This window comes from Watersipora subatra, chromosome 10, assembly GCF_963576615.1.
Source record: "Watersipora subatra chromosome 10, tzWatSuba1.1, whole genome shotgun sequence".
Taxonomy (NCBI): domain Eukaryota; kingdom Metazoa; phylum Bryozoa; class Gymnolaemata; order Cheilostomatida; family Watersiporidae; genus Watersipora; species Watersipora subatra.
The window spans coordinates 23,059,151-23,085,993 of NC_088717.1; the positions used below are offsets into that span (position 1 = coordinate 23,059,151).

General features: G+C 36.7%; 1 protein-coding gene across 1 annotated transcript; it reads right to left on the reverse strand.

Annotated features, from left to right (window-relative positions):
* Nucleotides 1-25,944: 25,944 nt before the first annotated feature.
* LOC137406889 (protein FAM200C-like) lies at nt 25,945-26,397 on the reverse strand. The gene has a single exon (XM_068093492.1). The coding sequence runs from the start codon at nt 26,395-26,397 to the stop codon at nt 25,945-25,947; it is 453 nt and encodes a 150-aa protein (XP_067949593.1).
* Nucleotides 26,398-26,843: the final 446 nt, after the last annotated feature.

A 26,843-nucleotide genomic window follows, 5' to 3' on the forward strand; every position in this document is an offset into this window, starting at 1 on the left:
GCTAGGGTTCAAAGGGTTAATTCTACAGGCGGGCGAGACGTTATTGATTTTATGACAGAGGATGCAGGCCGCATGAAAATTGCCCGAGGTCCGGAATTTGGACATGTCTGATTTAGAGTATCCAGTATACAGTACAGCTTATGGTGTAAAATGTTGAAAAAAAACTATACCGAAGTTGTTTTCTTGCTTTGGGATGGATTACATAATATACATAGTTTTATTTTAAAGGGATAAAATGCTTCGGATTTACAACAACTCGGTTTTCAAACAACCTTCTTACACGTCGCTAAAAGTGATGAAATTTTAATTTAACATGGTTTGAAATTTTTAATTTGGTTGTCCTGGACAAAACCTTTTCCTTATGATATGAAGTTTGAAAGTTACAGTTGTTTGAAAAAGTTTAAAATCCTTTACAGTTGTTGTTGAGTTTTACAAGCGCAACCCTCAAGGGGCCTAAGTTAAACCTGAGAAGGATTACATATCTATTGTTGAGCCAAGTCAAATTGTAAAAGTATTGGGAGCACCGGTGTCTACTGGCACCACTGCCAGAACGCTAGGAAGTATCGGCTTCGGTGAAAAGTTGGCTTTGGAAAACAGTTCGCTGGAATTGCGCTAATTTCATGACATTGTCACTATTGGTTGAGGATATTCACATCTAGAAACTTGTATTAAGGTAGTCTTTATAAAACTGTTATTTCTCAAACGATTTTCAACTTCATAATATTCATATAGAATTCAGTTAAATGAAAATTACCTTTCCGCAACACATTCATATTAATTAGTGCATTTCCATAATAAGGCCTCTACACTTTTAATTTATATAATTGTCATCGTACATATTGTAATAGTACTGTATATCATGGTAATTAATGGTTATACAATAAATTAATATGCTACAGAAAATACACAATTTTTTACACTGTTTTATGTTGGCCCAACTTGCCTCAGTCACTGGCCCAACCTGCCTCATTGGTGGGGTAAGTTGTGCCAGAAGACAAGACATTTTGAGACAGAAATATTTTGATTGTGACTGGAGGTACATCAATGTGGCTTTCTGTTGGTATAGAACACACATCAAAATATTGCTACAAAAAGTCTTGAGAACATAGAGCTTGTCAGTTTTCCATAATAGGACAACATGCGATTTTTGGCCCAACTTGCCCTGCCTTCCCCTATGGTGTGAACAAGTTCTGCAGCATTTGTCGACTATCACAGTTGACCAACAGGCTCCTCATGTTTATCAGAGGATGATATGCACTCCCTTCAGCTAAGGTTAAAAAATTAAACTGATTTTTAGGCTAGGTTTTGAGATATCTGGGCTCAAAGTGACAGCATTACAATGATAATGAAATAGACGCATAAGGACAATAAGCATGGTTTCATTGAAGACGTGAAGTTTATTTGTGAAAGTATTTCGACGAATGAGGTTGCATTAACGTGTAAACAGAAACACATTGTGTTCAACTACATCACATTTGAGTCGTTTTGAGAGGGATTCCAACCTATGGCCGTTTTCATGATGGCAGCAATCAGATGATCGTTTTTCAGCTTTTTAAGAGCTTCTGAGCATTTGTAACCACATTTTCAGATATTTTGGACCTACGATACAGCAGACTAAGACAAGGTGAATTTTTTGATACCAAATAACTGTAATGTGAAATTGGTTGCAAGTCAACCTTTAAACGACTTCTATTTATTTTTTGCTCTTCCTAAAAATATCTTGTTAAAAAAATTCAAATTGCTTTGCTCCTATGTCAATGTATATAAAAAATAAACTTAAATATCCCAAAAAGATTTGACTCTCCTTAAAAATATCTCCTATCAAAATTATACAGGTTAGAAATATGAACACGCTAAAAAACATGGAAATATACATAAAATGTGTGCTGTTCAGCCATAGATATATATACCTAGATTGGCCAATAGGGAAAAAGCCTGTCAGACATAAATAGCACGACGTAACGTCACCATATTGTACCTCACACTTGACTGCACTGTTGTTCACGATGAATCTAATGGGAAGAAGGTAACAAAATTACATTTATTTTCACATAAAAACCTTCTTGTATACATAATCCAGTAAACTAAAGCAATTCTGTGATAATTTCTGATAACCACTATAGATTAAAACTATAAAAGCTATGAATTGTTGCACACAAATCATGAGCCATCATGGCTTTATTTGCAACCTCTCTTATCCCCATTCTCTTTTTTCCCCTTCTCCAAAGAATAAGTGAAAAGGGGAAAAGAGAGAAGGGGAATGGAGAGGAGAGGGGAAATAGCCCACTCACTCAAAGAGCCAGACCTTGGCTAGGTAAATAGACTAATATGCTGAACTAAACATGACTAAATACGATGAGTATGCAAGTATGTCTTAGGTCAAAAATGAGACAGAATGATTATTTTACAGCTGGCTATGTAGCTGGCTAGGTCACCAAAGCTGAAGTGTAATGATTGTATCACTAGCATCGTGGATGTTACCAACGTTGATGTAAACCAAGCAACGAATTCCCTAATCACAGTTAAGAATCAGGGTGGCTTGACTTTGTCTTCGCCTGTGGTGATTGAGGTTTGCAACCACAGCGAGAAAGCGACAAGAGTGTTGCTTAGTAGTGCTGGATTGGTGAAAAACTTTGCCAGGCTAGCACTAATTGCCACCACTAAGAAGCCAGTCACGAAAGGACAATACCAAGTTATTTGTACAATATGCAAAAGCAAGTTGAAGGTTGACTTGCAACAAAATTCACATTGCAGTTATTTGGTATCATAAGATTCACCATGCCTTACTCTGTTGTGTTGTAGGTGTGAAATATATGAGAAGGTGATTACAAGCTCTTAAAAGCTAAAAACTTACACAGTCATACTTCAACTTACGAGCTTAATGCGTTCCGAGACTGAGCTCGTATGTTAATATACTCGCATGTTGGTGCAATTTATTTATATATCGAACAATTAAATATATATTGCTTGGTTTCCATACTCTAAAAATGCAAATAAAACACTCAAAACAAGATATTGTAACAGAAAGAACATGTTGGTTATTGTCATAATTTACCACATGCTTTCAAAAAGCAACAATTAAAAAATAATACAAAAAATGTGATTATTTAAAATGTAAAATTAAATACATACAATAGCAGCTAATGCTAGCATTTGCGAGGGAGGGAGATATAAGTTATCCTTCATTACAACAGTTGTCTTTGATAAATTTGAATTTTATCAATATCTTAAAAGACAAACTCAGAAGCAAACCTAAAAGCAAACCTAAAAGCAAACTTTCATTTTTAACTTGACGTAATTAAAATTTCTTCGGCGTTCGTAGTTTAAAGTTTCTTGCTGGTTAGCTAACTTTTCCTTTGTTTCGCTTTGACGACTAGCCAGCTGTCTTAAAATAAATCTATCTAAATACGTTCGCCTTTGTCGCCTTTTCAACATGATGCGATTAGGACGAACACATGTGTCGTCACAAAGGATTAATGCACAACCACTAGCCAACTTGTCCGAATGTCTATTTTTATAGTTATGGTAGATAGCACCGGCCTTTTCACGTAGCATCGTTTCAGTTACGTCGTCACCGGACAATTGTTTATCTTTTATCCAAGTAAATGCCTGAGCAGTCTCTCCATCAGCGGTCGTGAAGATCGCTACGCCGTTTAAAAACTATGGTTAGTCCTTTTGCGAACTAAATGCCCTGAATATAATCCTTCTGTTTGATAATTGTGGATGTATTTCTGTCATATTGCTAAGCTAGCTCAATCACGCATACACATTTCGTATATTTTTCAATAATTTTCTGTTTAATATCAACTGTTATCATTTGCTTTTTCTTTGCATCATCTTTCATTTTACTGGCAAACTTTCAGTCAACGCAGAGTACTTTTATTTCACATACAGTGTAATTCTACCAAAGTATAAATCTGAGTAGTTGAAAAATACAGTGATGCTGTTCTCATAAAACACCTTCGGCATACTTGGCAACTGACTCACGTGCTTGTATCTCAAATATGGCTCGTATGTTAGTACTGAAACTTGCTTAAAAGCTAGCTCGTATCTCAAGTTTCTCGTACGTTGGAGCACTCGTAAGTTGAAGTATTACTGTACTTAGTAATGTTTAGTTCAACATGATATTAGTCTTTTACCTAGCCAGGGTCTGGCTCTTTGGGTGGGTTGGCTATTTGCCCCCCTCACCTTTCCCCCTTCTCTCTTTTTCCTTTCTCACTTCTTCTTTGGAGAAGGGGAAAAGAGAGAATGGGGATAGGAGAGGGTTGCAAATAAAGCCCTGATGGCTCATGATTTGTGTGCAACAATTCATAGCTTTTATAGTTTTAATCTATGGTGGTTATCAGATATTATCACAGAATTGCTTTAGTTTACTGGATTATGTATCCAAGAAGGTTTTTATGTGAAATTAAATGTAATTTTGTTACCTTCTTCCCATTAGATTCATTGTAAACAGCAGTGCAGTCAAGCGTGAGGTACAATACAGTGACGTTACGTCGTGCTATTTATGTCTGACAAGGCAACTGATGGGAATAGCTATTATTGGCCAATCTAGGTATATATACAGTATCTATGTGTTCAGCAATAACAGTTTAAATCATTCAGTTTTCTTTGCTCTTATGACTTTGATCAGAATATATGATCTGACCAAAACAACAAATTCATTTACATTCAGCGGAATGTCCTGTGTTGTGGAGATTCTCAGAATAGGCAGCAGCACTCATCAGGCTAACTGCTATAGACCTTTTAAGCATCAACAACCCTCAAAGTATGCATAAATTTTATGCATCAAAATCAAAAGCATCAAAATCTACATAAATATATTGTTTATGGTTAATGGTAGACAAAAAATTTTCTTTATTCAACGAACGATATAAAACTCATGACACAACAGATTTCTGTAAGGGACATTGACAGAACAAGAGCTATCACTTCTTTATTGCAATAGCTCTTGTTCTGTCAATGTGTCCATGGCAGAAATATTTCACAACTGATTCTGTATCTATTTCAACATCTATATATAGGTATTATTAGAAGACTAATTAAACAGCCTGCCTCATGGTGCTCCTTAAGGTATAAACACACTAGGTGATATTTAGAGCGATATCGCGCTGCGTGGCGCTAATCTGCGCTAGAATTCACCCAGCGTGCTCATCCAGAGCGATAACGCTAGACTTTCTCTGCACAACTTTATCGCTAGCGAGATGCATTTCGATTGGTTAGATTTTACCAGAATGCAATTTTATGGCAGGTAATTATTTCTTATCGATGTTCACCAACGTACAGCAGCGACAATTTGCTATTTTGTTAATATTGAAACATCTTCAGAACGAGCACTGAATTGTTCATAAAGTTAATAATAGCACTCCCAGTCATGTGCACCATAACAAACAAAAATTACAAAAAATCCAAGTTGAAAACCAACATTTAGAATCAATCGTTGCACAGGTTGACCATCTTGAGAATGGTAAATATTTAATACATTAGGCCTAAATATAAAAAAAACAACTACAAAATAAAATATGTATAAAAATAGTGAAAAATATTACAGTTAAAAATGCAATAATCGTTTTTCTTATGTCTCCTTGTAGTGTAGGCAGTGTACAATCCGTGAAAGTGAGATAGGTTTAATAACAAATGCGTAAGTTGTTTACGTTGTCGCCTAGACGGCGCCATATTGACTGACCTAAATTTATTAACAACTCCGAAGAAACTAATGATACGGAATTTTATTGGCAGTTTGTGGGCGTGCCCATTATATCGCTTGCTAGTGAATCGCTCAAGTGTGTTTATGCACACGCTAGCGATATCTCCGCCCTCCTCATGACGCTCGCGATAAAATCGCCTAGTGTGTTTACACCTTTAATGTTTTGATTTGCTTCAATGCAGAAAAGGATCACTCACTCAGTGCCTTAGTGGCAGGCAAAACTAATACTAACTTAGTGAGCTAATCTATTGCTAGTTGCGATAGATTAGCGATGAAGCGGAGCGATGAGCTAAGAGCGATGAAGCGAGATCGATGAAGCGAGCAATGAACTAATTTACTAGCAACTAGCGCTGTAGCGTTAGTTGCTAATTGTTAGAAATTCCAAGTGAATGCGCTTAGACTGCAATTTTTAGTACTTGACTGCCGAAAATCGTTGAAAAGTTGGGGTGGCTCAGCCGTCCAGCCGCTCCAGGGAATACGGGCCTGTCAGCGCTTCATATCAATGGGCCATGGATAGCAATAATGTAAAATGATTTTGCAGGCCAGATAAGAATACAAGGCGGGCCGAATGTGAGCTTGACACCTGTGAGTCTAAGGTACGTCCTGCGCATTGCAATGTTACATTTTACTGCGAATCATAACCAATAAATGTTAATATACAATGGGAATTACCCTATCCTGTACATATATATATTTACTCCGCAATGTTATCATCATAGCGACTACATACTCTATGAAGACAATCGTCCTGGTTGGATAACAACATTTATACTAACCAATTATAGTCAACGGATATTAACCAATCAGAAATATTATACGTAACTACTAATAGGTTATGGGCCCAGGAAAAAGCTATTCTTCAATGGAAAGCAGGAAACATATAAACTTTGGGAGACAAGATTCCTGAATTATTTATATACTCTAGACAAAAGCGCTAAGATTTATGGAGCTATTATAGCTGCAACTGATCCAGACAAATCATCAGATCGCAGGGCTTATGCCAAGCTGACTCAGATCTTAGATGAAAAATCACTGGAACTCATCATAAATGATGCAGAAGACAGCGGCAACAAGGCTCTTAAGATACTACAAACTCATTACCAAAGCACAGAGAAGCCAAGAATTCTCCAGCTATACAGGGAGCTAACCACGCTCACTATGACAGATAGTGAGGATGTAACTAACTATATACTTAGAGCGCAAAGGGCGAGCACAGGGCTAGGCGCAGCCGATGCACAATTATCGGACAATCTAATCATTGCGATGTTACTAAAAGGACTAACTCCGTCATACAACTCGTTTATCACAGTACACACGCAGCAGGATAAGGAGAAAACACTCACACAATTTAAAGCTGACCTAAGGGCACAGGCGGACATTGATGCAGCACGTAACGAAACAGCGGACACTGCTCTCAACACCTGGGGAGAGAGGTCTACCAAACACACAGGTAAGACTAACTACGCACAATCTCGAGACAAGAGCAGCGCTACTGGCACTCAATGTAATGCATGTGGAAAATCAAACCACGCTACGAAGGACTGTCGCAGTAAACCCTAACTAAATTGTACATTTTGTTAACGGGACGGCCACATAGAAAGTGTCTGTTTCTCAAAGAAGCGTGGTGATACTAAATCAACTGCCAGTGTGTACACAGGTCACATTACTACAAATTGTGATTATACTTTCAACGTTAATGATTGCAGTAACTCTATCGCTCATAAAGTAGCCAACTCATGCTTAGACATAGTAGTCGACTGTGGTGCTACCAGCCACATGGTAAATGACGAAAAGCTGTTTATATCATACGATAAAACATTCAACGCTGACACACATACCTTAGAACTAGCCGACAGTACTACCCCGAACAAACTGGCAATCGCGCGAGGTGATGCCACTATTACTATACAGGACTCAAGTGGAAATTACCACGTGGTCAAACTAGAAAACGCTCTTTTAGTACCATCATTTCCTCATACACTATTCTTTGTCGCTGCTGCTACTAAGCATGGTAATGTGTCCGTGTATTTTGGTCATAAACAAGCATACTTGCAAGCCGACAATACTCATTTCAACCTAACTTATCGTAACAATCTGTACTACCTACCGACTTACACCCAGGATCAAGCGTATACCACTAAGACTCTTGAAGAATGGCACGAACTGCTTGGTCATCATAACTACAGAGACTTGTTATTACTACCTAACGTAGCTGAAGGCATGAAAATAGTGCCCGAAAGCTCTCAATCACTAACTTGTACAACTTGTGATGTGAACAAACAAACTCGTACACCAAAATCACAGGACAAATACATACACAAAGCTACCGCGCCGCTAGAACATGTTCATTCTGACTTGTGCGGCCCTATTAAACCCGCCTCGAGTTCAGGTCATGTATACCTGATGGATTTTGCTGACGAGTATTCTAGTATGTTATTCACCTATCATCTACGTTCAAAGGAAACTGCATATACTGCTCTGGAACAGTTTGTTGCAGATTTTGCTCTGATTGGAACTGTAAAAGAAATACATTCGGATAATGGTAGTGAATATATGGGAAACCTTTTCCAAACCGTTTTACGCGAAATCAGTATTAAACACACAACTACAGCTCCGTACTCGGCATACCAAAATGGGAAATCGGAACGAAACTGGCAATCAATCCTCGTCATGGCTAGATGTATGATTGCTAGATGCTAACATTTCAAAACTCACTGCAGATATAGTGTCAATCCTGCGTCACACCTTTGTAACCGAGCATATCAGCAACGAACCGGTAAGACTGCTTATGAACTATTCACCGGACACTAACCCGAACTTAAGTAACACCAGTTCGGCTCGCCGTGCACTATATACAAGGAATTCACACCAGGTAGTAAATTAGATTCACGTAGTGAACCCGGCATCTACCTCGGGGTAAACCAGCGTAGTCAAAGACATTATGTACTTAACAAAATCATGGGTAACATCATTACTTCGCGTAATTTCAGAATCACGTTGACTCGATCAAATGTAGCCCCACCGAACAACAACACTAACTCGTCAGACGACCAAACTGACCAAACTGATAATCACATACATATCACACCGGATGCCGTCGAACCAACAATACCCGCTGTCGATCCAGCAAACCCTATACCGCCACCACAAGGCGAGAAACGCGCTACACGTAAACCTTCATACCTGATTGACTACGTATGCTACAAAATCACCACTTCAGACTCCATACTTATACCATGGACGTACGAACAGGCCATCGACTCTCCAGAAGCTACACACTGGACGAAGGCTATGCAAGTTGAAGTAGACTCTCTCGTAGAGAACGACATGTATGAACTCATATCACTACCTGCAGACCGATCAGAAACGAAAGGCAAGTGGGTGTGTGTACACGCTGAAACAAGGGAAGACAGAGGGCGAAGTTCAATTCAAAGCCAGATATGTAGCTCGAGGCTCTTCACAGATCTTTTGCGCGAACTACGACGAAACGTACTCGCCTACAACTCGTTTTACATCTATCCGAACTGTACTACAGTATGCTGCAAACAATAAATTACTCCTTCACCAAATGGATGTAAAAGGTGCTTATTTAAACGCTCCAATAGATAAGGACATATACGTCAAACAACCACCGGGTTTTATTCAGACAAACGACAAGGGAGAATGACTCACGTGTCATCTCAAACGATCGCTGTGCGGTCTTAAACAGTCAGGGTGTAACTGGCATATTACTCTCACAAACTACTTAAAATCTTTGGACTTCGTATGTAATGAAGTAGATCCATGCATATACACAAAACACGAAGGTAGTCACATTACCATTATACTGTTTCGGGTTGATGATATTATCATTGCAGGATCAGACGACTCCAAAATCAGTGTGGTCAAACAGACTCTAGAAGACCAATTTAGTGTAGAATGGACGACCGAGGACCATTGGCATGGTTTTTTGGGATCGATTTCGAACGGAAATCTGATGATTCCTACACAATGAATCAGAAGCGATACATCAAATCTATACTAGCACGATATAAGATGGAGGACTGCAACACAGTCAACACGCCAGCGGATCCCGGAACACAACTCACCAAGAGTTCCAAGAACAATAAAACCACCCACTATCCATACCAACAACTAGTTGGAAGTCTCCTATACCTAGCTATGGGAACGCAGCCAGATATAAGTTGGATAATGTCCAAACTCTCAGTTCCTTGACTGCCCATCTGACAAACACATCATCGCAGCTAAATGAGTACTACGTTATATCAAGAAAACTAACAATTACACCCTGCACTTCAAACCGTCAACTGACCTCTACACGGCTTCAGTGATTCGGAGTGGGGAGGTGATCAGGAAAATCGAAAATCAACCACAGGCTATATCTTCTTGTACGGCAACTCGCCCATCAGCTGGAATAGTCGTAAACAACAGACAGTAGCGTTATCGTCAACAGAAGCTGAGCTTATGGCGATAACCGAGTCTACAAAATAGGCTCTCTATCTGCGAAAACTCTTCAAATCGCTTGATACTGACACTAATGAACAAACTACCGTATTTTGCGAAAATCTTAGCGCGATCGCTATGACCAAAGCAACACCAAAAATCTAAACATATGGACATACAATATCAATTTGTCAGGCAGCTCACCGAAGTCGGATTTTAGCATGTATCTACAACCGATAATGTAGCAGATATCCTTACAAAACCACTACCGACAACTCGCTTCGGGTCAATCTTAGACCTAATCCTCATCGAGGGGGCTGTTAATATACAATGGAAATTACCCTCTCCTGTACATATGTATATATTTACTCCACAATATTATCATCATAGCGACTACATATTCTATGAAGACAATTGTCCTGGTTGGATAACAACATTTATACTAACCAATTATACTCAACGGATATTAACCAATCAGAAATATTATACGTAACTACATCCCTTCTTTCACACACGCGCACAGAGGAATGGCGCCACAATAATATACTACATTTATTATATCCTGGATTATATGGTTTAATCACACTACTTCACATCATCATGGCTGAAGGTGAGCAAACATCAATAATAAATACACTGTTATGTTTACTAATAACTTGAAGTTTATAATATGGTTATTTCAACATTTTCAAATACTGAGTCTTTCCAGCGCCTGAATAACAGTAGTAGTTTATCTGTAACTTGACATCAGACTGATGAGTAAAGAATGTGATTTCATTTATATAGCAATTTGTTAGCTTTATAGCTATAAAAAGCATGTGTATGAAAAAGCTTTAGTAAAGGATAAATATATAGCATTTAGCTTTTCAATGATGGAATAAATGATTTCTTTGCTCTCAAGTATCTCAACAGCTTCTGACCAAGCAAAATGTCTGTATTAGGTCTGATCTCAAATTACAATTAAACTACTATTTATTATTCAAACACTGGAATGACTCAGTATATTAAACCTTTGAAATTACCACATTATAAACTTCAAGTTATTGAGAAACAGAAGTTTATTGGCGACAAGGATGGGATTCTAAGTCATTATATTAAAGCCATTCAAATAGCTCAGGAGATAAAAGAAGCAACCAAGAGTTGCCAAGGAAACCGTTTATGGAAAGCAGCCAAGACTGATCAACGTTTTCACCCAGAAAAAAGCCATGCACCATCGACACAACAGCACAACAGACAGGAAGCAACTAGACCATTACCTTGTCGGGATACTTGAAAGCTAAGAAATCAATTATTCTATTATTGAAAAGCTAAATGCTATGTTTTTATCATTCATTAAAGCTTTTTGATACTAATGCTTTTTCTAGCTATAAAGCTAGCAAACTGCTATATAAATGAAATCACATTATGTACTCATCAGTCTGATCTCAAGTTAAAAATAAACTATTACTGTTATTCAAACACTGAAAGGACTCAGCATTTCAAACCTTTGAAACAACCACATTATAAACTTCAAATTATTGAGAAACATCACACACACTAAATATACTAAAGTTACTGTAGGTAACTATAGCTACTAAGTAACTAATCTAGCTACCAAGCTACTAACTAGCTACTAAGTAACTATTTTGTTACTAGTGTTTATTATCTACAGCAGTTGTATAAAATTTAACGATTTTTATCAGGGGACGTTTGCATTATCGAATTACTTTGGTTTCTGTACTCCTACATATGATTTTTCAATGATACAATGCAAACTTTGGAACAGATTAAAATCATCTCCTGATGATGCACTGTATAAACATGTTTTCCACCAATTACAGGTACATGTACAAACACAGTGATTTTGCTGTCAATCTCTGCAGTTGCAGCCATCTATCTAGGGGTTATATTCTCTCAAGTGGAGAGAACTTTTCATTCACTACTTAAACAGGGAATCGCAATCATTTATTGCTAATCATTTTTGTCCAGTACTGACAATAAAAATGCTGCCCACCGAGACGAGCTGTTTGTGTCAAAGTATAACAAATCAAAAGGCTACAACAAGACAGTTAACAGTTTTAAACATAAAATATTTGACATGTAATGTATGAGTCACCACCTGAAGCTATGACTAGACCACCCAGAAAACTCATCAAAGAGCAGGTGGCAACCATATACATATTATGGCCAAGTTATAGATAGAGATGCCGCGATTCTAATTTCACCAGCCAATTCAGATACCAATCCGATACACCGATTCTTATTGCAAAATAATTCGATTCAGATACCGATTCAGATCTTGTGTGTTGCATAGATATTTGTTAATTTTATAATGCAAACATAATGCAAAGAAAATATAAATATTGATGTATTTGTTTTTATTCATGGAAAAAAGATATACATGTATATATAGTCACATACTGACATTATGACATACCGTGCATCTAGTAACAAAACCACGGGCCAGCCGGGTCACGAACTCAAGGATTTTCGCCACGCTCATACCACGGGCTAGCCGGGTCACGAACTCAAGGATTTTCGCCACGCTCATACAAAACAAAAACAACAGGGTAGACACACTTTTCGCGGTCTTCCGCACGAATATTCAAAAATACTAACATATGTCAATTCTATCGGCCAAACACAACCTACTAATGGATGAGCAACCTATTAATGTAACCGAATACCTCATATAAAATAAGCCAACCAGGTTACATAAAGGTTAATACCCACTTTATCTCTGGAAATATGCCTGCCCGCGGTTTTTGGCCAAGATTAACCAGGGTTCATCATACACCAAAATGTCTATTACGGGTTCCGGAGGGACCCCGTTCTGTTTATTAAGTTTGGGCGTCCATATAAACACCCTGTCCCGAATAGAAGCCACAATGTAAGCTAATCACAACGCCATACAATACGGTACCTACGCGCTAGTTGTAGTAGTGGAGTGGTAGTTCATTTACGTGCTCATGATTTATTCAACGCGTGAATTTGGTTGGCTTAAAAATAGTTTAAGTTTTGGTACGGGAACAATGGACCCACCCGATAATATTAAATAACGGACTACCTCTAGAACCCGTAAGAGACATTTTGGTGTATGATGAACCCTGGTTAATCCTGGCCAAAAACCGCGGGCAGGCGTATTTCCAGAGATAAAGTTGGTATTAACCTTTATGTAACCTGGTTGGCTTATTTTATATGAGGTATTCGGATACATTAATAGGTTGCTCATCCATTAGTAGGTTGTGTTTGGCCGATAGAATTGACATCTGTTAGTATTTCTGAATATTCGTGCGGAAGACCGCGAAAAGTGTGTCTACCCTGTTGTTTTTGTTTTGTATGAGCGTGGCGAAAATCCTCGAGTTCGTGACCCGGCTAGCCCGTGGCTCATACAAAACAAAAACAACAGGGTAGACACACTTTTCGCGGTCTTCCGCACGAATATTCAAAAATACTAACAGATGTCAATTCTATCGGCCAAACACAACCTACTAATGGATGAGCAACCTATTAATGTATCCGAATACCTCATATAAAATAAGCCAACCAGGTTACATAAAGGTTAATACCCACTTTATCTCTGGAAATATGCCTGCCCGCGGTTTTTGGCCAAGATTAACCAGGGTTCATCATACACAAAAATGTATATTACGGGTTCCGGAGGGACCCCGTTCTGTTTATTAAGTTCGGGCGTCCATATGTACACCCTATCCCGAATAGAAGCCACAATGTAAGCTAATCACAACGCCATACAATACGGTACCTACGCGCTAGTTGTAGTAGTGGAGTGGTAGTTCATTTACGTGCTCATGATTTATTCAACGCGTGAATTTGGTTGGCTTAAAAATAGTTTAAGTTTTGGTACGGGGACAATGGACCCACCCAATAATATTAAATAACGGACTACCTCCAGAACCCGTAAGAGACATTTTGGTGTATGATGAACCCTGGTTAATCATGGCCAAAAACCGCGAGCAGGCATATTTCCAGAGATAAAGTGGGTATTAACCTTTATGTAACCTGGTTGGCTTATTTTATATGAGGTATTCGGATACATTAATAGGTTGCTCATCCATTAGTAGGTTGTGTTTGGCCGATAGAATTGACATCTGTTAGTATTTCTGAATATTCGTGCGGAAGACCGCGAAAAGTGTGTCTACCCTGTTGTTTTTGTTTTGTATGAGCGTGGCGAAAATCCTTGAGTTCGTGACCCGGCTAGCCCGTGAACAAAACAGTCCATGTATCTTGTAATCTGCTATTAATAATGGTAATTACTGTTAGTGGTACGGCTTTCTCTGTGATAATGAAGTCTCTCTTCTACTGCTGAACGAACTGCTGCACCTGTACAAGGTTAGAGCCAATAAATGTTTCTCTTAATTACCGTTAGTGACTTAATTATCTCAGGGAAACGTCTTTATCTTTCATCGCTATCGATGTAGCCAGTCGTACTGAAGAAGGACTCACTTGCCACAGATGATGGAGGACAGGCTAAATACCGATAGGCTACTGAGGTTATTTTATGCGATGCAAACGATACATCATATCATCAGTATCAAGAGAGTTATATAACTTTATGCATCGACTGCTCAAATTACTTTCATAATGCTAGTACATAGAAATATTACGCCATATTCTTGTTTCCCATCATTGTGCTTTTGTTCGTGATCGGCTGCAATAAATCATATCGATGTAATTGAGAAATACCGCACTCAGTGATTACGTCCTGACTAAAGCAAAAAGATTCCTCAGCTGTGTTGATGTTTATTAGGCTATAGACATGAAATAGATTGTATGACAGGCCTGGAACTCATTAGGTAAAAGTAGGAAACTTGCAGCTGATGCTCTTGATTAGTGTAGCAGGCTAAAATACTGTTTTCTGCTAAATAGTTTATCTGTAAAAAGTATCTGAAGTTTCCGATTTTTTAAGAAAAGATCGGCGGATACCGATTTAGATACTTAACACCCATATCAGCACTGATACCGATTCCGATATTAAAATCGGGGCAACTCTAGTTATAGAGCAATCTAACAACTAGAGAGCATAGCCACCAGATACTATGACATACTATATAACCCACAACTACGAAAAAGCTACCAGATGTTATGTTAAACTATATAATCAATAACTAGCAGGGATCTACCAGACACTAGGTTAGACTATATAATCCACAATTACCAAAGGGCTATCAGATTCTATGTTAGACTATATAATCCACAACTACCAGAGAGCTACCAAATGCGCTGTTAGACTATATAATCTACAACTACCGAAGAGCTACCAGATTCTATGTTAGACTATATAATCCACAACTACCAGAGAGCTACCAGATACTATGTTAGACTATATAATCCACAACTACCAGAGAGCTACCAGATGCTCTGTTAGACTATATAATCCACAACTACCAGAGAGCTACCAGATGCTCTGTTAGACTATATAATCCACAACTGCCGAAGAGCTACCAGATGCTCTGTTAGACTATATATAATCCACACCTACTAGAGAGCTACCAGATGCTATGTCTTATATTTCAGGGACCAATAACTCTGAACCGGTGGTAGAAACTTTATGTAATCTTTCAGTATTGAATCATGTATTTTTATCTCTACATCTTTTTCAAACCTCCACAGATACGACAAATTGATAATATCACTGTTAGATGGACCTCCTGAAAATGATCCATACTGGAGAGCACACTAATCATGAACTGCTAATGTGTTTGTAATGTTAATGATATAGAGATGTAATAACAAATTAAATAACTTTGAAGTGAATAGCGAATAATAAAATCTTAACCCCCAAGTCTTGCACTTAAAAGTTAGATAGCTAGCTGAGGAAGATCGCTCAGCTCAAAGTGAGACAACATGGTTACATAAAAAACTGAGCACAGCAAAATAATTTGGTTTCCAAAATGAACAATTAAAATAAAATTATATAGCGTATTATTATTAAACTACAATAAATACCAATAAATAACAAATATTGTACGAATTATTGAAAACCAATCTGTGATTTGTTATCTGATGCTGCTAATGCAATGAAACCTTGAGCTGTCAGTTAATTTTGATACAATGTGACTCACCATGGAGGAAGATCTCTCAGATCACAGGTGGACAACCTAAGTGACTCTATTGATCTCAGCTGCCTAATTGAAGAGGGTAGACCTTGGGAGAAGTTATTGTATGATAAGTCCAATGACTTGAGCTCAGTCAGTGTTTTCAACCTACATAGCATAGGGTGAGCATTTTATCAAACAGGGGAGAATACACAGCTGTAACTAACAATAAAATTTATTTTTAATTTGTTTTAATACTAAAACAAGTATCTACCTTAATAATAAAAAGTATTTCAATTATTATCTCTGAATTTATTAAAATAAAATATATTCAAGCTAAACAAACTATATTAACTTGTCCCTGTAAGTACAAACATACAAGTGTTGAACAAACAGTAATTATATGAGTGTTTGGAAAACTTAGTTACTTTTAATGCAAAATAACTTTTTACACATGAATCCAATTTTAAATCATTTTCCCTCACTCGCTGTAACCTTCGAGGGTCAATGAGACATTGTCAGGGGTAGATAAATCCTACTTTACAAATGCATTTGCCTGACTGCTATTCGTAGAGACACATCTGCTCTAGTAAGCTTTAAGACTCATCTACCAAATGAAATGAATGAGTTCTCTGGTATCATCTACTTACTGTAGACCCAAATTGACTCAGCACATCCTACCAGTAAGAATTGAATCGTCTCTATTTTCAACAAGCAAAATGACTCGAGTCAAAAAAGTCTAAAAGTTTTATAAATAGTTAACACACTCATTTCAGATCAGAATTTACAAACAATAAATAATTTTAAATACAAAGAGGTAAACTTTAGGAATGGATACAGTTTATATTAAAAATTCAAAAACTATGAAATGAACTTTCACAAAATCTTGTAACTAAAAGTCTAACACACATATTGTGAAGACAAAAATCTCCCAATAATAAATTCCACTACAATTGTTTATGATAGTCTAAACAATGTTGTAATAATTGATAATAAAAACCTGAACCATATATCCTATCAAAGTCAACAGTCAAGAACTTCTCATAAAAACTATTAATGAACACCATATTTGACAAGAATATGATGAATATAAGAATCCAGACTGATAGAACAATGGCAAATGGTACAATTAACTTGATTCTTGACCTATGTAGGCATATTTTAGTTTGTGATGGATTCCAAGAAAATTGGAGTCGTAAGGAATTGTTGAACTGAAAATGAGAGTGTTAACACATTTATAAACTGGTTAATAATGAGACAGAGCCATGGTTAAAAGTGTTATTAATTTATTCTGTAGTCAGTCCACTAGACAAGCATCGGATAAATAAATAAGTTGTATAATAAATATGAATATCTGCAAATACCTGAGGGGAGACGATTTCTTTGAATGGCCTCGCAGGGTGAGGTGAGTCAGTTTTGGAGCAACTTGACTAAGGTCAGGAAAAGGCACATATCTCACAATCATATGGGTTATATAATTCTCCCCCAGCTCCTCCAGGATGTCTTCATTAGTCAGTCTGTGTGGGAGCCGGTCTGAATTCTCAGGAGGAATATCATCCCCAGTGTGCCGATACCAGATACCTACAGAGAGTATCACAATTCACGAAGTCATCAAATCTATTTAATAAAAGACATTATATACACATGTAACCTTTAGTTCCTATAATCGTTACATCATCTCTTTACAAATTACAATAAGATTTCAACAGCTGGTTACTCAAGAAAGAGCATGTAATTATTAAATATCTAAATATTAAAAATTGGTATAATATGGTATGCCAACTAGTAATGCAAGAAAACTTGCTATGCAAGAAAATTCAGGAAATTTAAAAGTGGCTCACACCATCTAAAATTTTCATAGTTGATCCTTTTTAATAGAAAAATGTTCATGAAATTGTATTTTCTATATGATGCAGTTGACATAACAAGGATCTAACTGACTCCCATGATTACAGAACTAGTTAATAAAACCAGTGAGAGAGCACAACTATGTAGAGAGCAGAATATCTAGACGCTTAATCTCACAGGGTAGTCTTTTCGTCAAGATGAAGAAAGATAATTCCATATTACCGATCATATTGCCTGATCTAATTCTTCTCAAACCCAGTTCACACTAAGTGATGTTTGAATCCAATTAGAACTACATTGTTGTTGTAATACCTGTGATTGAACGCCACATTTAATTGAACACCACCTCTATTTAAGCGCCACTATGGAAGAATTGTTGAAAAATAGAGTGCCATCATTTAATTGAATGCCACTTCTATTTAAATGCCACTTCTATTGGACTGACACTATTTGGCATTCTTAACCTTTACGAACCCATAACAGCAAGTGATCAGTAAAAAAGTGTCCACAGCAATGTGCTAACAATGGCTCAAATATATTAATAACAATGATTTCGTTTGTCGTTTCTGTTCCAATCCAAGTATGTTTTCCAACTCCTAGTCTTTACGTTATAACGTTAAAAACTTTTATTGCAACACCACAGAAACAATTAGTATATGTATCAGGCTAATAGTTATTAGCTTAACACGGTCTTGATACTTTGACGTATACAAAAAAGTTTTTAAAAACTACGATGCTTTGAACGACTTGCTCCAAACACGATTGCAACATCCAGTTAAAAATTATTCATTATTTTCGCAAAAGGTTTTTAAGATAGAAACTCGTAAAAAGTTCTGCCTGCTAAAAAAGTGTTTGAACACTAATATTGACAAGTTCAGCAGTGCATAAAAGTTCAGGTCAGCAGACACTGTGGAAGCTGTTGAACAGCTAGGAGATAATGAAATGATTACATATGAAAGCAACAATCAGAACGCAACTGGCCGAGCAAATGATGTAAAGATTTTTGAAATAAAAGTTTAGATTTTTAGTTTTGCATGTTTTATAATTATGGTTTGCTTATGTCACTTGTTCTTGAATATATATTTGTAGCATTTGATAGACTACTATTATAAAATTATAAATTGAAAGATTTATGGCATATTGATTGATAGAAGTGAAGGGTTGAAAAATAAAGCACCAAATAAAGGTGTTCAAATAAAGGTTTTATGATAACTATATGATTATGAAGTTATAAATCACAAACGCACATGTAAGGTTTTCTCATGACTACTTAGTTTCAGTACTGAACTAGATTTACCTATAACAATACACTCTACTTATAACAATAGACTCTATCTATAACTGTAGACTTTACCTACCCTACAGGATGAAAATATTCGTTGGTTATAAAATTTGCGATTTCGCGAACAGTCAATTCCGCGAATTATTAAATTCCGTGAACTAATTAGTTCTATTTTTAATCACAAGGGAGAATAACTACTGCATCAAATTAAAAACTAGCGGCTAGGCTAGTTTTTAATATAAATACTAAACGTAGTTGAGTTCTAAAACATTTTTAAAAATCATTGCCTGGGCTTTGAGCTAACACCATTGCCAATGCATAACATTTCTTTACAAAATTATTCAAGGTTGTCACAAAATATGCAGAATGGCGTCATCGCAAAAATAGTCGCTAGGAAGAAGCCATTGAACTCAAAACCCCTGGAATGGTAGAGGTCATTCGTGAGTACGGAAATCCCGCCGATGCCATTTTCACTTACCGTTTGAGTTAATTTAATTGTGTTCAATGTGAGAAAGAAATCTAATTTCAGATTTAGCAGCTATGGAAGATCACGAATACACCGCTAAATCAAAGGAACAGACTACTGAGATTACTCGTAATAATTTATGTAAGAGAGGAAAGGGTGTAGGTGCACAGTGCTATTGCTATTCCATGAACTGCAAAAACCGCACGAATGGACTTTCAAAGGAAAGGGCATGACATTTGACAAGTGAGTCACTTCTACTACTAGTTATATTACTATTGCTAAAGTCTACGACTACTACTAGCTGTGCTACTACTAGTTAGTACTGCCACTAGTTAGTTCTACTACAATAGTCACTAGGTGAGTGAGAGTCGATCAGTGTCACTACTGAGTGTACGATTTTGACTGTATTTTGTCGGTGATTAGATAAATTTATAAGCTAGTAAGTGAAATGTTCTTCCTTCAGAACGAAGGTTTTTTATTATTTAAACTTGGAATTTTTTTATATTAATATTTTGGAACTACAAATCATTAGGTTATTTCTAAATATTTATATTAGAAAAAAATGTTTGTAGTGCCTATATAATTTATTGTTGTACCTGGATATAGCTAGCCGTAATGAGATAAGAGTAATTATACTATTGTTATTACTACTGTTGCTAACTAACTACTACAGTTTCATTTTAATTTTTAGATTTCCAAACAAAGCAACTGAGAACTCTCGCTATTTACAATGGTATCGCAACCGCAGAAGAGTGAATAAGCCTGATCCTTGGACACTTATCTGCAACGAACATTTCAATGATCCATGTTTTGACAACAGGTTAAAACGTTCGACTGAAGTCATTTAAAGGTAATACTTTTCAATGTTGAATGATGCTTTCCAATGATTGAATTTAAAACCATATTGTCAAGCACAGTGCTGCAAGGTTGTTCGACTTAAAGTAGTTTAACCAAACTCTAATGACTACGTCAGATAAGTAAACAAATTCCAATCTACTTTTTATCGATTTATTCAATCGAGCTTTTAAGAGCTTGTAATCACTTGTATTTTCGCTTATTTTATTAGTTGTGTTGTTGTATATTAAGGGTACAATGTTTATGTGAATAAGCCATTAATTTTTGTTGATTAATGTAATTGTTATAATTGATGCTTTTGTTTAGGTGGTTGGAATAATAATCCTACTGTTACTCAGTTTAAGGCTACCTTTCGCAAACTTATCAGCAAATGTGGTGCAAAATCTGATGCTGGTAAGACAGGTAATGTTACTGCTCAAAACGAGATTCTCATCATACAGGCTACTCCAGAAGTTTATCAGTTTGTGGAACTCAATGATTTCAGATGTCAAATTTCTGTTATAGGTAACAGTATAGTCTATATAGCTGGCTACATTGTGCAAAAGCTAACTAAAGTGCTGTCGTGACATTGGCCGTCAGTCGCTGGTTATCACTAAGTCAAGTATCCAGTACCGACATCTCTATAATTTACTCGAGCTACAAAACAATGGAGGATTGATGCGTCCATCAGACGGTGTCATCAGGATCCTGCTAGTTGCAGATCAATACTTTCGTATTAATATAAAGCCAGATCCACTCCATTGTGTGGTGTATTTTATCGGTAGTGTAAGATCTAGTGATGTGTTATGCCTTGGGAAACACCTTACGGATACAGCAGATGGCATATCCAACCACTGCATCATTGATGAAAAACCTTATTCAGTCCTTTTATGATCTCTGACAGCATCATTTTGCTAAAATACTACACTCAAACTGCAATGTGCATCTTTGTGGCATACAATACTAAAGTAGTACTTTTTAAAGGCCAGTAACAATGTAATCACTGTAATATTCATCTGCAGCTGTCGTTGTGCTGTTATTCCTAATCTGATTTAGTTCTAAGAAACTCTGATGACCCTTGGCTCAATATTCAGTGGTATACAAATATCCTTTTACACAGTTTCTGTAACGTGTATGTTGACATTTAGTGATCTGATTACACTAACTCCTGTATATGTTTGTTTGCATTATTTTGATTATCCTTTATTACAACTGATTTTAATTTTCGTTTAGTTGTTGCATTAGTTCATTTCATCTTTTACAGATACTGTATTACACATATCATACATTCATAAGCTATCATCACTTAAATCTTGAAAACAGTTTCTGTTTTGGCAGCATACCTATGTGTTGTTTCTATCGAGATACTTCATGTGCTAAGTTTTTCTATATGCATTTATGCATATGTAATATAAATTTCAATATATTGGAACAGTTGTTATTTGCCTGAGTATATCATTTGCTGGGTTTATGCATCTGTAATACAACAGTTTGCATGAAAAACATGGTCCACAAAAATCTATTTTACATATACAATGTACTTATCATTTGATATATCCTACTCCATATGTTATAAATAGGTTTTCTTTTATCAGAGCACTCTAAACGTTGTGTAGGAGTTTTCATTAATACCCAACTGGAAAATAACTATTCATTATGTACATTTCTGTCATTTTTCACTGTTTGTTTACAAACGGAATTAGCATTCGATTAGCTCTCCAATATGGCGCATAAGTTACGAATCACTATCAACGTAACAGTCACGTGATTGCCATTCCAGGGGTTTTAAGTTCAATGGCAGAAGTACTAAACGTAGCCGAGTTCTAAAACTTCATTAAAATTATCGCCGGGCTTCAAGTTTTATTGCCACTGCATCGAACTTTACAAAATTATTCAAGGTTTTTACAAGTTAATCGGCATGGCTTCGTCATTGCAAAAAATCTCACCTAGTCTTTTTACACTGACATCAACTCCATCAATCTCTAATACCAAAGTTGAGGACAATCATGATTCTGATCTGGACATTATGGTATGTATTTGATTTGCAGTGCAGATACGTTTTTCCATATTAAACTGCATTAGTTAATTCTTTTGTTTACAAACTGATCGCTTTGATTAAATACTTCAGCTATTGTTTTTGTACTTCCTTAAAACTTATTAATATTTTCTCTTTTTTGTGTTTACTGCAGATTGAGAATGAAACAACCTACTCCGATTACAAAAACTAGAGACAAGTAGTAATATTTATCAAGGCAGGAATATTGGCAGAGAAGCAACCAGCCAACCTAGACACCTTCATCGACAACAACTCCTTAATATCACCGCATGCAAACATGATTAAATTTTTTTTTTCATGTATAGATATAGTATAATTTATTACAAACTTCAGTGTACAAATAAAATATTTCAAAAACAAATAAAATTTTACAAACGATGAATGGAGTAAATATAAACACTTTAGTCCATATGGCGGTTTTCTAGCAATAAAATTAAACTGGTACTCTTGATAAGTGAATACTAGCGTGTAATGGTGCCCTCTGACTAGTTATTTTGGTAATAGCAGCTCTGTCACTGTCTTGAGTAGATGTTAAAGGCGATTCTCTCGCTAATACATGACTGGTAAGAATGTTATCATCAGAACTTTCCTCGTGGCTTACTATTGCAAAGTTCCGCCGGTTGGCCAAAGATTTGTGCTTGTAAAGGCGATTTTGTTCTTTTTTGAAAACAGATATATTCTCCTCCATAGCAGCTGTGGTTACTTCTACCTCATTTTCAAGATCTCCCTGAATAATTGGTGATCTTCTCAGAATGACATCTACCACCCTTGCAGTCATTGTGCTTCCGTGTATGATGAAATATCCCTCTCTCACACTAAAACAAATAACGAAGTGGTAGGTATGGAAAAAATAAATATTGCGTTTTACCGAAGAACCGAAGTAAGATTAAACTAATTTCGTAAATGGTTTTGAAAAAAAACCTCATTACTTACCACAAATTGTTGGTTCATCAAAGGCCTCAAAATCGATGAATACTCGTGAAAACATCAGAACGCAGCAAAAAACTTATAGCTAAGCACGATCGACTCATAGTTGTAAGCTAAACAGAAACCGAAATGAGCAATGAGCGCATGAGTAGGGTTAACTCTATTGTTATCCGCAATAAAGTTAACTATTCCTAAAGAGTGACAGTTTTCAGCCGCGAATAAATTAATCCGCGAATATGCAAGAAATTTCAATTTTTGCAAAATAAAACTCCGCGAATAAATTCATCCTGTAGGGTATAACAATATACTTTGCCTATAGCAATAGACTACCTATAACAATAGACTCTACCTATAACGATAGCCTCTACCTATAACAATAGACTCTACCTATAACGATAGACTCTACCTATTGCAATAGATTATACCTATAATGATAGACTCTACCTATAACAATACGCTCTACCTAGAACAACAGACTCTATGTATAACAATAGACTATACCTATAACAATAGACTCTACTTATAACAATAGACTCCACTAATAACAATAGATTCTACCTATAACAATGGACTTTACCTATAATGATAGACTCTACCCAATAACAATAGACTCTATCCAATAGCAATAGACTACTGATAACAGTAGACTTTACCTATAACAATAGACTCTACCTATAACAACAGACTCTACCCCAGTGGTTCTTAACCAGTGGAGAATTCCCTGAATTTCAGTCTTCGCTTTCAGTTATGAAACTGCAATGCTTTGAAAAACTTTTCAAGTCAAATCCTAAAATCACTCTGGCTAGGGAGTTAAATAAGGACCTAAATTTTAAGTCATATGCTACAATATTTTCATTTGATGGCAATCATCACCAGAAGTTAGATCATGGTTTCTATAACAGTGGAAGAGTGATCAATCAACCACAAAAATCAATAAGCTTCCTGTAACATTCACCTCTATACTCCAGTTCAGTGGTTCTTAACCTTTTTTGCCCCATTCCCCTTTTTCCAAACCTAAAGACAGAAATTTCCTGCCTCTTCCAACTCCTTCAATTAATGCACTGTAACTAGATAGGGAACTTTATTTACATATATAACTTATTTACATATATATATATACATCTATATATGCATTTATTACAGTCATATTTACATGGAATATTAAAAGTGAATATATACTGAAACTCAATATATCTATCAATGTAAGACAGTCAGCAGACTAGTGCGATTTCTGTGTTTGTTTGGAGCTGACCAGAATTTTGATGTTAAGAGTTGTTGTGGATAGGGCACACCATAGGTCAGCTTCTACTTCCAGATGGTTTCTAGATTTGCTCTTTATGGTTAGCATTGCTGAAAATGCTGACTCGCAAAGATATTTGGAAGCAAATGGTATGAGCATCTTGAAAGCAGCCAGGCTTATGTTGAGATACAATATTTGGGCCTGAACCCAAAAGTGCTCTATTGATAGCTTCCTGAAGTCATCTTTTAATGCGGAGTTGTTTGTCAGTTCCAAAAACTCCTCCTGAAACTGTTCCGGAATCTCGTGGACATTGCGCCTGAAAGGGTCTCGGGTCAGGCTCATCAATTGCTCTGTCCTAGGATCTATTTTTGAAAAATATCTCTCAAACTCTGCTATCAAGCTGTTTAAGTGATGCTTTATGTCGGTTAGCAAAGAAGCAGAAGGAGCTTTCTTGTCAACTAATGAATGCAGAACTGGAAATGAAACTCTTACACTCCCAATAGCCAGTCTTTTCACCCAGAATTTGAGCTGGTCCTTGAATGCATTGAAACTATCACTTACATTCAACACATTTCCGTCTCTACCTTGCATCTTTGTGTTCACTTCATTGATTGAACCAAATATATCAACCAGGTAATCAAGACACTGATGGAAGCCTTCCACCTGTATTGAAGCCAGTAGTTTGGATTTGTTATGAGTTTTCAAGAACTCATTGACCTCTGCTCGTAGATTGAAAAAACGCAGAAGCAGTTTACCCTTTGATAACCATTGAACTTTGGTGTGGAACCATAGTGACGAGTGCACAGCATTCATATCTTCGCATAACTTGTGGAAGAGACGTTTTTGCAAGGCAGAGCCTTTGTTAAAGTTTACTACTTTAATCACTGAAGAAAGGTGTTCTTGCAATCCTTTGGGAAAAGTTATTGCAATGGGTACTCACCACTAAATGATTCTTTTCTTACACCAACTGTGCAAATCCAGTATGACAGCCAAGCATGGCTGGAGCACCATCAGTGCAAACTCCAATTAGTTTGCCCAGTCCAGATGTTCTTTGCTGAAGAAGTCGGAAGCCAGGTTCATAACATCAGCAGCTGTGGTGGTCTCTGTTAGAGGACTGCAGAACAGAAATTCTTCCTCAATTGTTTCTCTGTGTACATAGCGTGCAAACACCACCAGCTGTGAAATGCTAGCAACATCAGTAGACTCATCAAGTTGAATGGCGAAATGGGAGATGACTTGATCTTTTCAATTACTTGCCTCTTTATTTCCGCAGACATATCATCGATCCTCGATTTTACTGTGCTGTCTGAGAGGGATAAATCAGCTATCTTTTGAGCGGCTGTGTCTCCGAGAATAATCTTAGTACACTCCAGCAGACAAGGTTTAACTAATGTTTCACCAATGGTAGGTGGCTTCTTATCTCTGGCGATACGGTAAGACAGAGCATAGGATACCTCGGTAATGGCCTGTGCCTGGACATGAAAGCTGCCAGTGGAATCCAGTTTTGCCCGCTTGAGTTCTCTCTCTTTAGCTTCAAAGAACGGCTTTAATTTATTCATGTGTTCTGCATGTTTATTTTTTAAGTGTTGTGGTACTATTGTGTAGTATTGTTGTAGTATTGTGGTACTTCGATGCCGCTTTTAATCATACAAGTGAATCCATAGTTAAGGTAAGAATCATCATATGTTCGTCTTTTTGTCTTTGACATTTCTAACACCTACAATATGGGATATGCAATCAAAATATTTGAATACGTTCAATATCTACATAAGCAAAACGTCATACATATGTTACGCTACAGAGCAAATTGTCAAAATGTTATATGTTTATGCAAACCAAATCGGTAACCGAACAATTAATATTGCAGGTATGTATATGCATGTAGTGTAGCAATCCTTACCTTTTCCGCAGTTTTAGATCTTGGCTTTGTTGAAACGACCGAAATTCATTCACTTCTCGCTGCCCTTTATATAAAAAAATTGGTGCCATGGAAATCCCCTTTGGC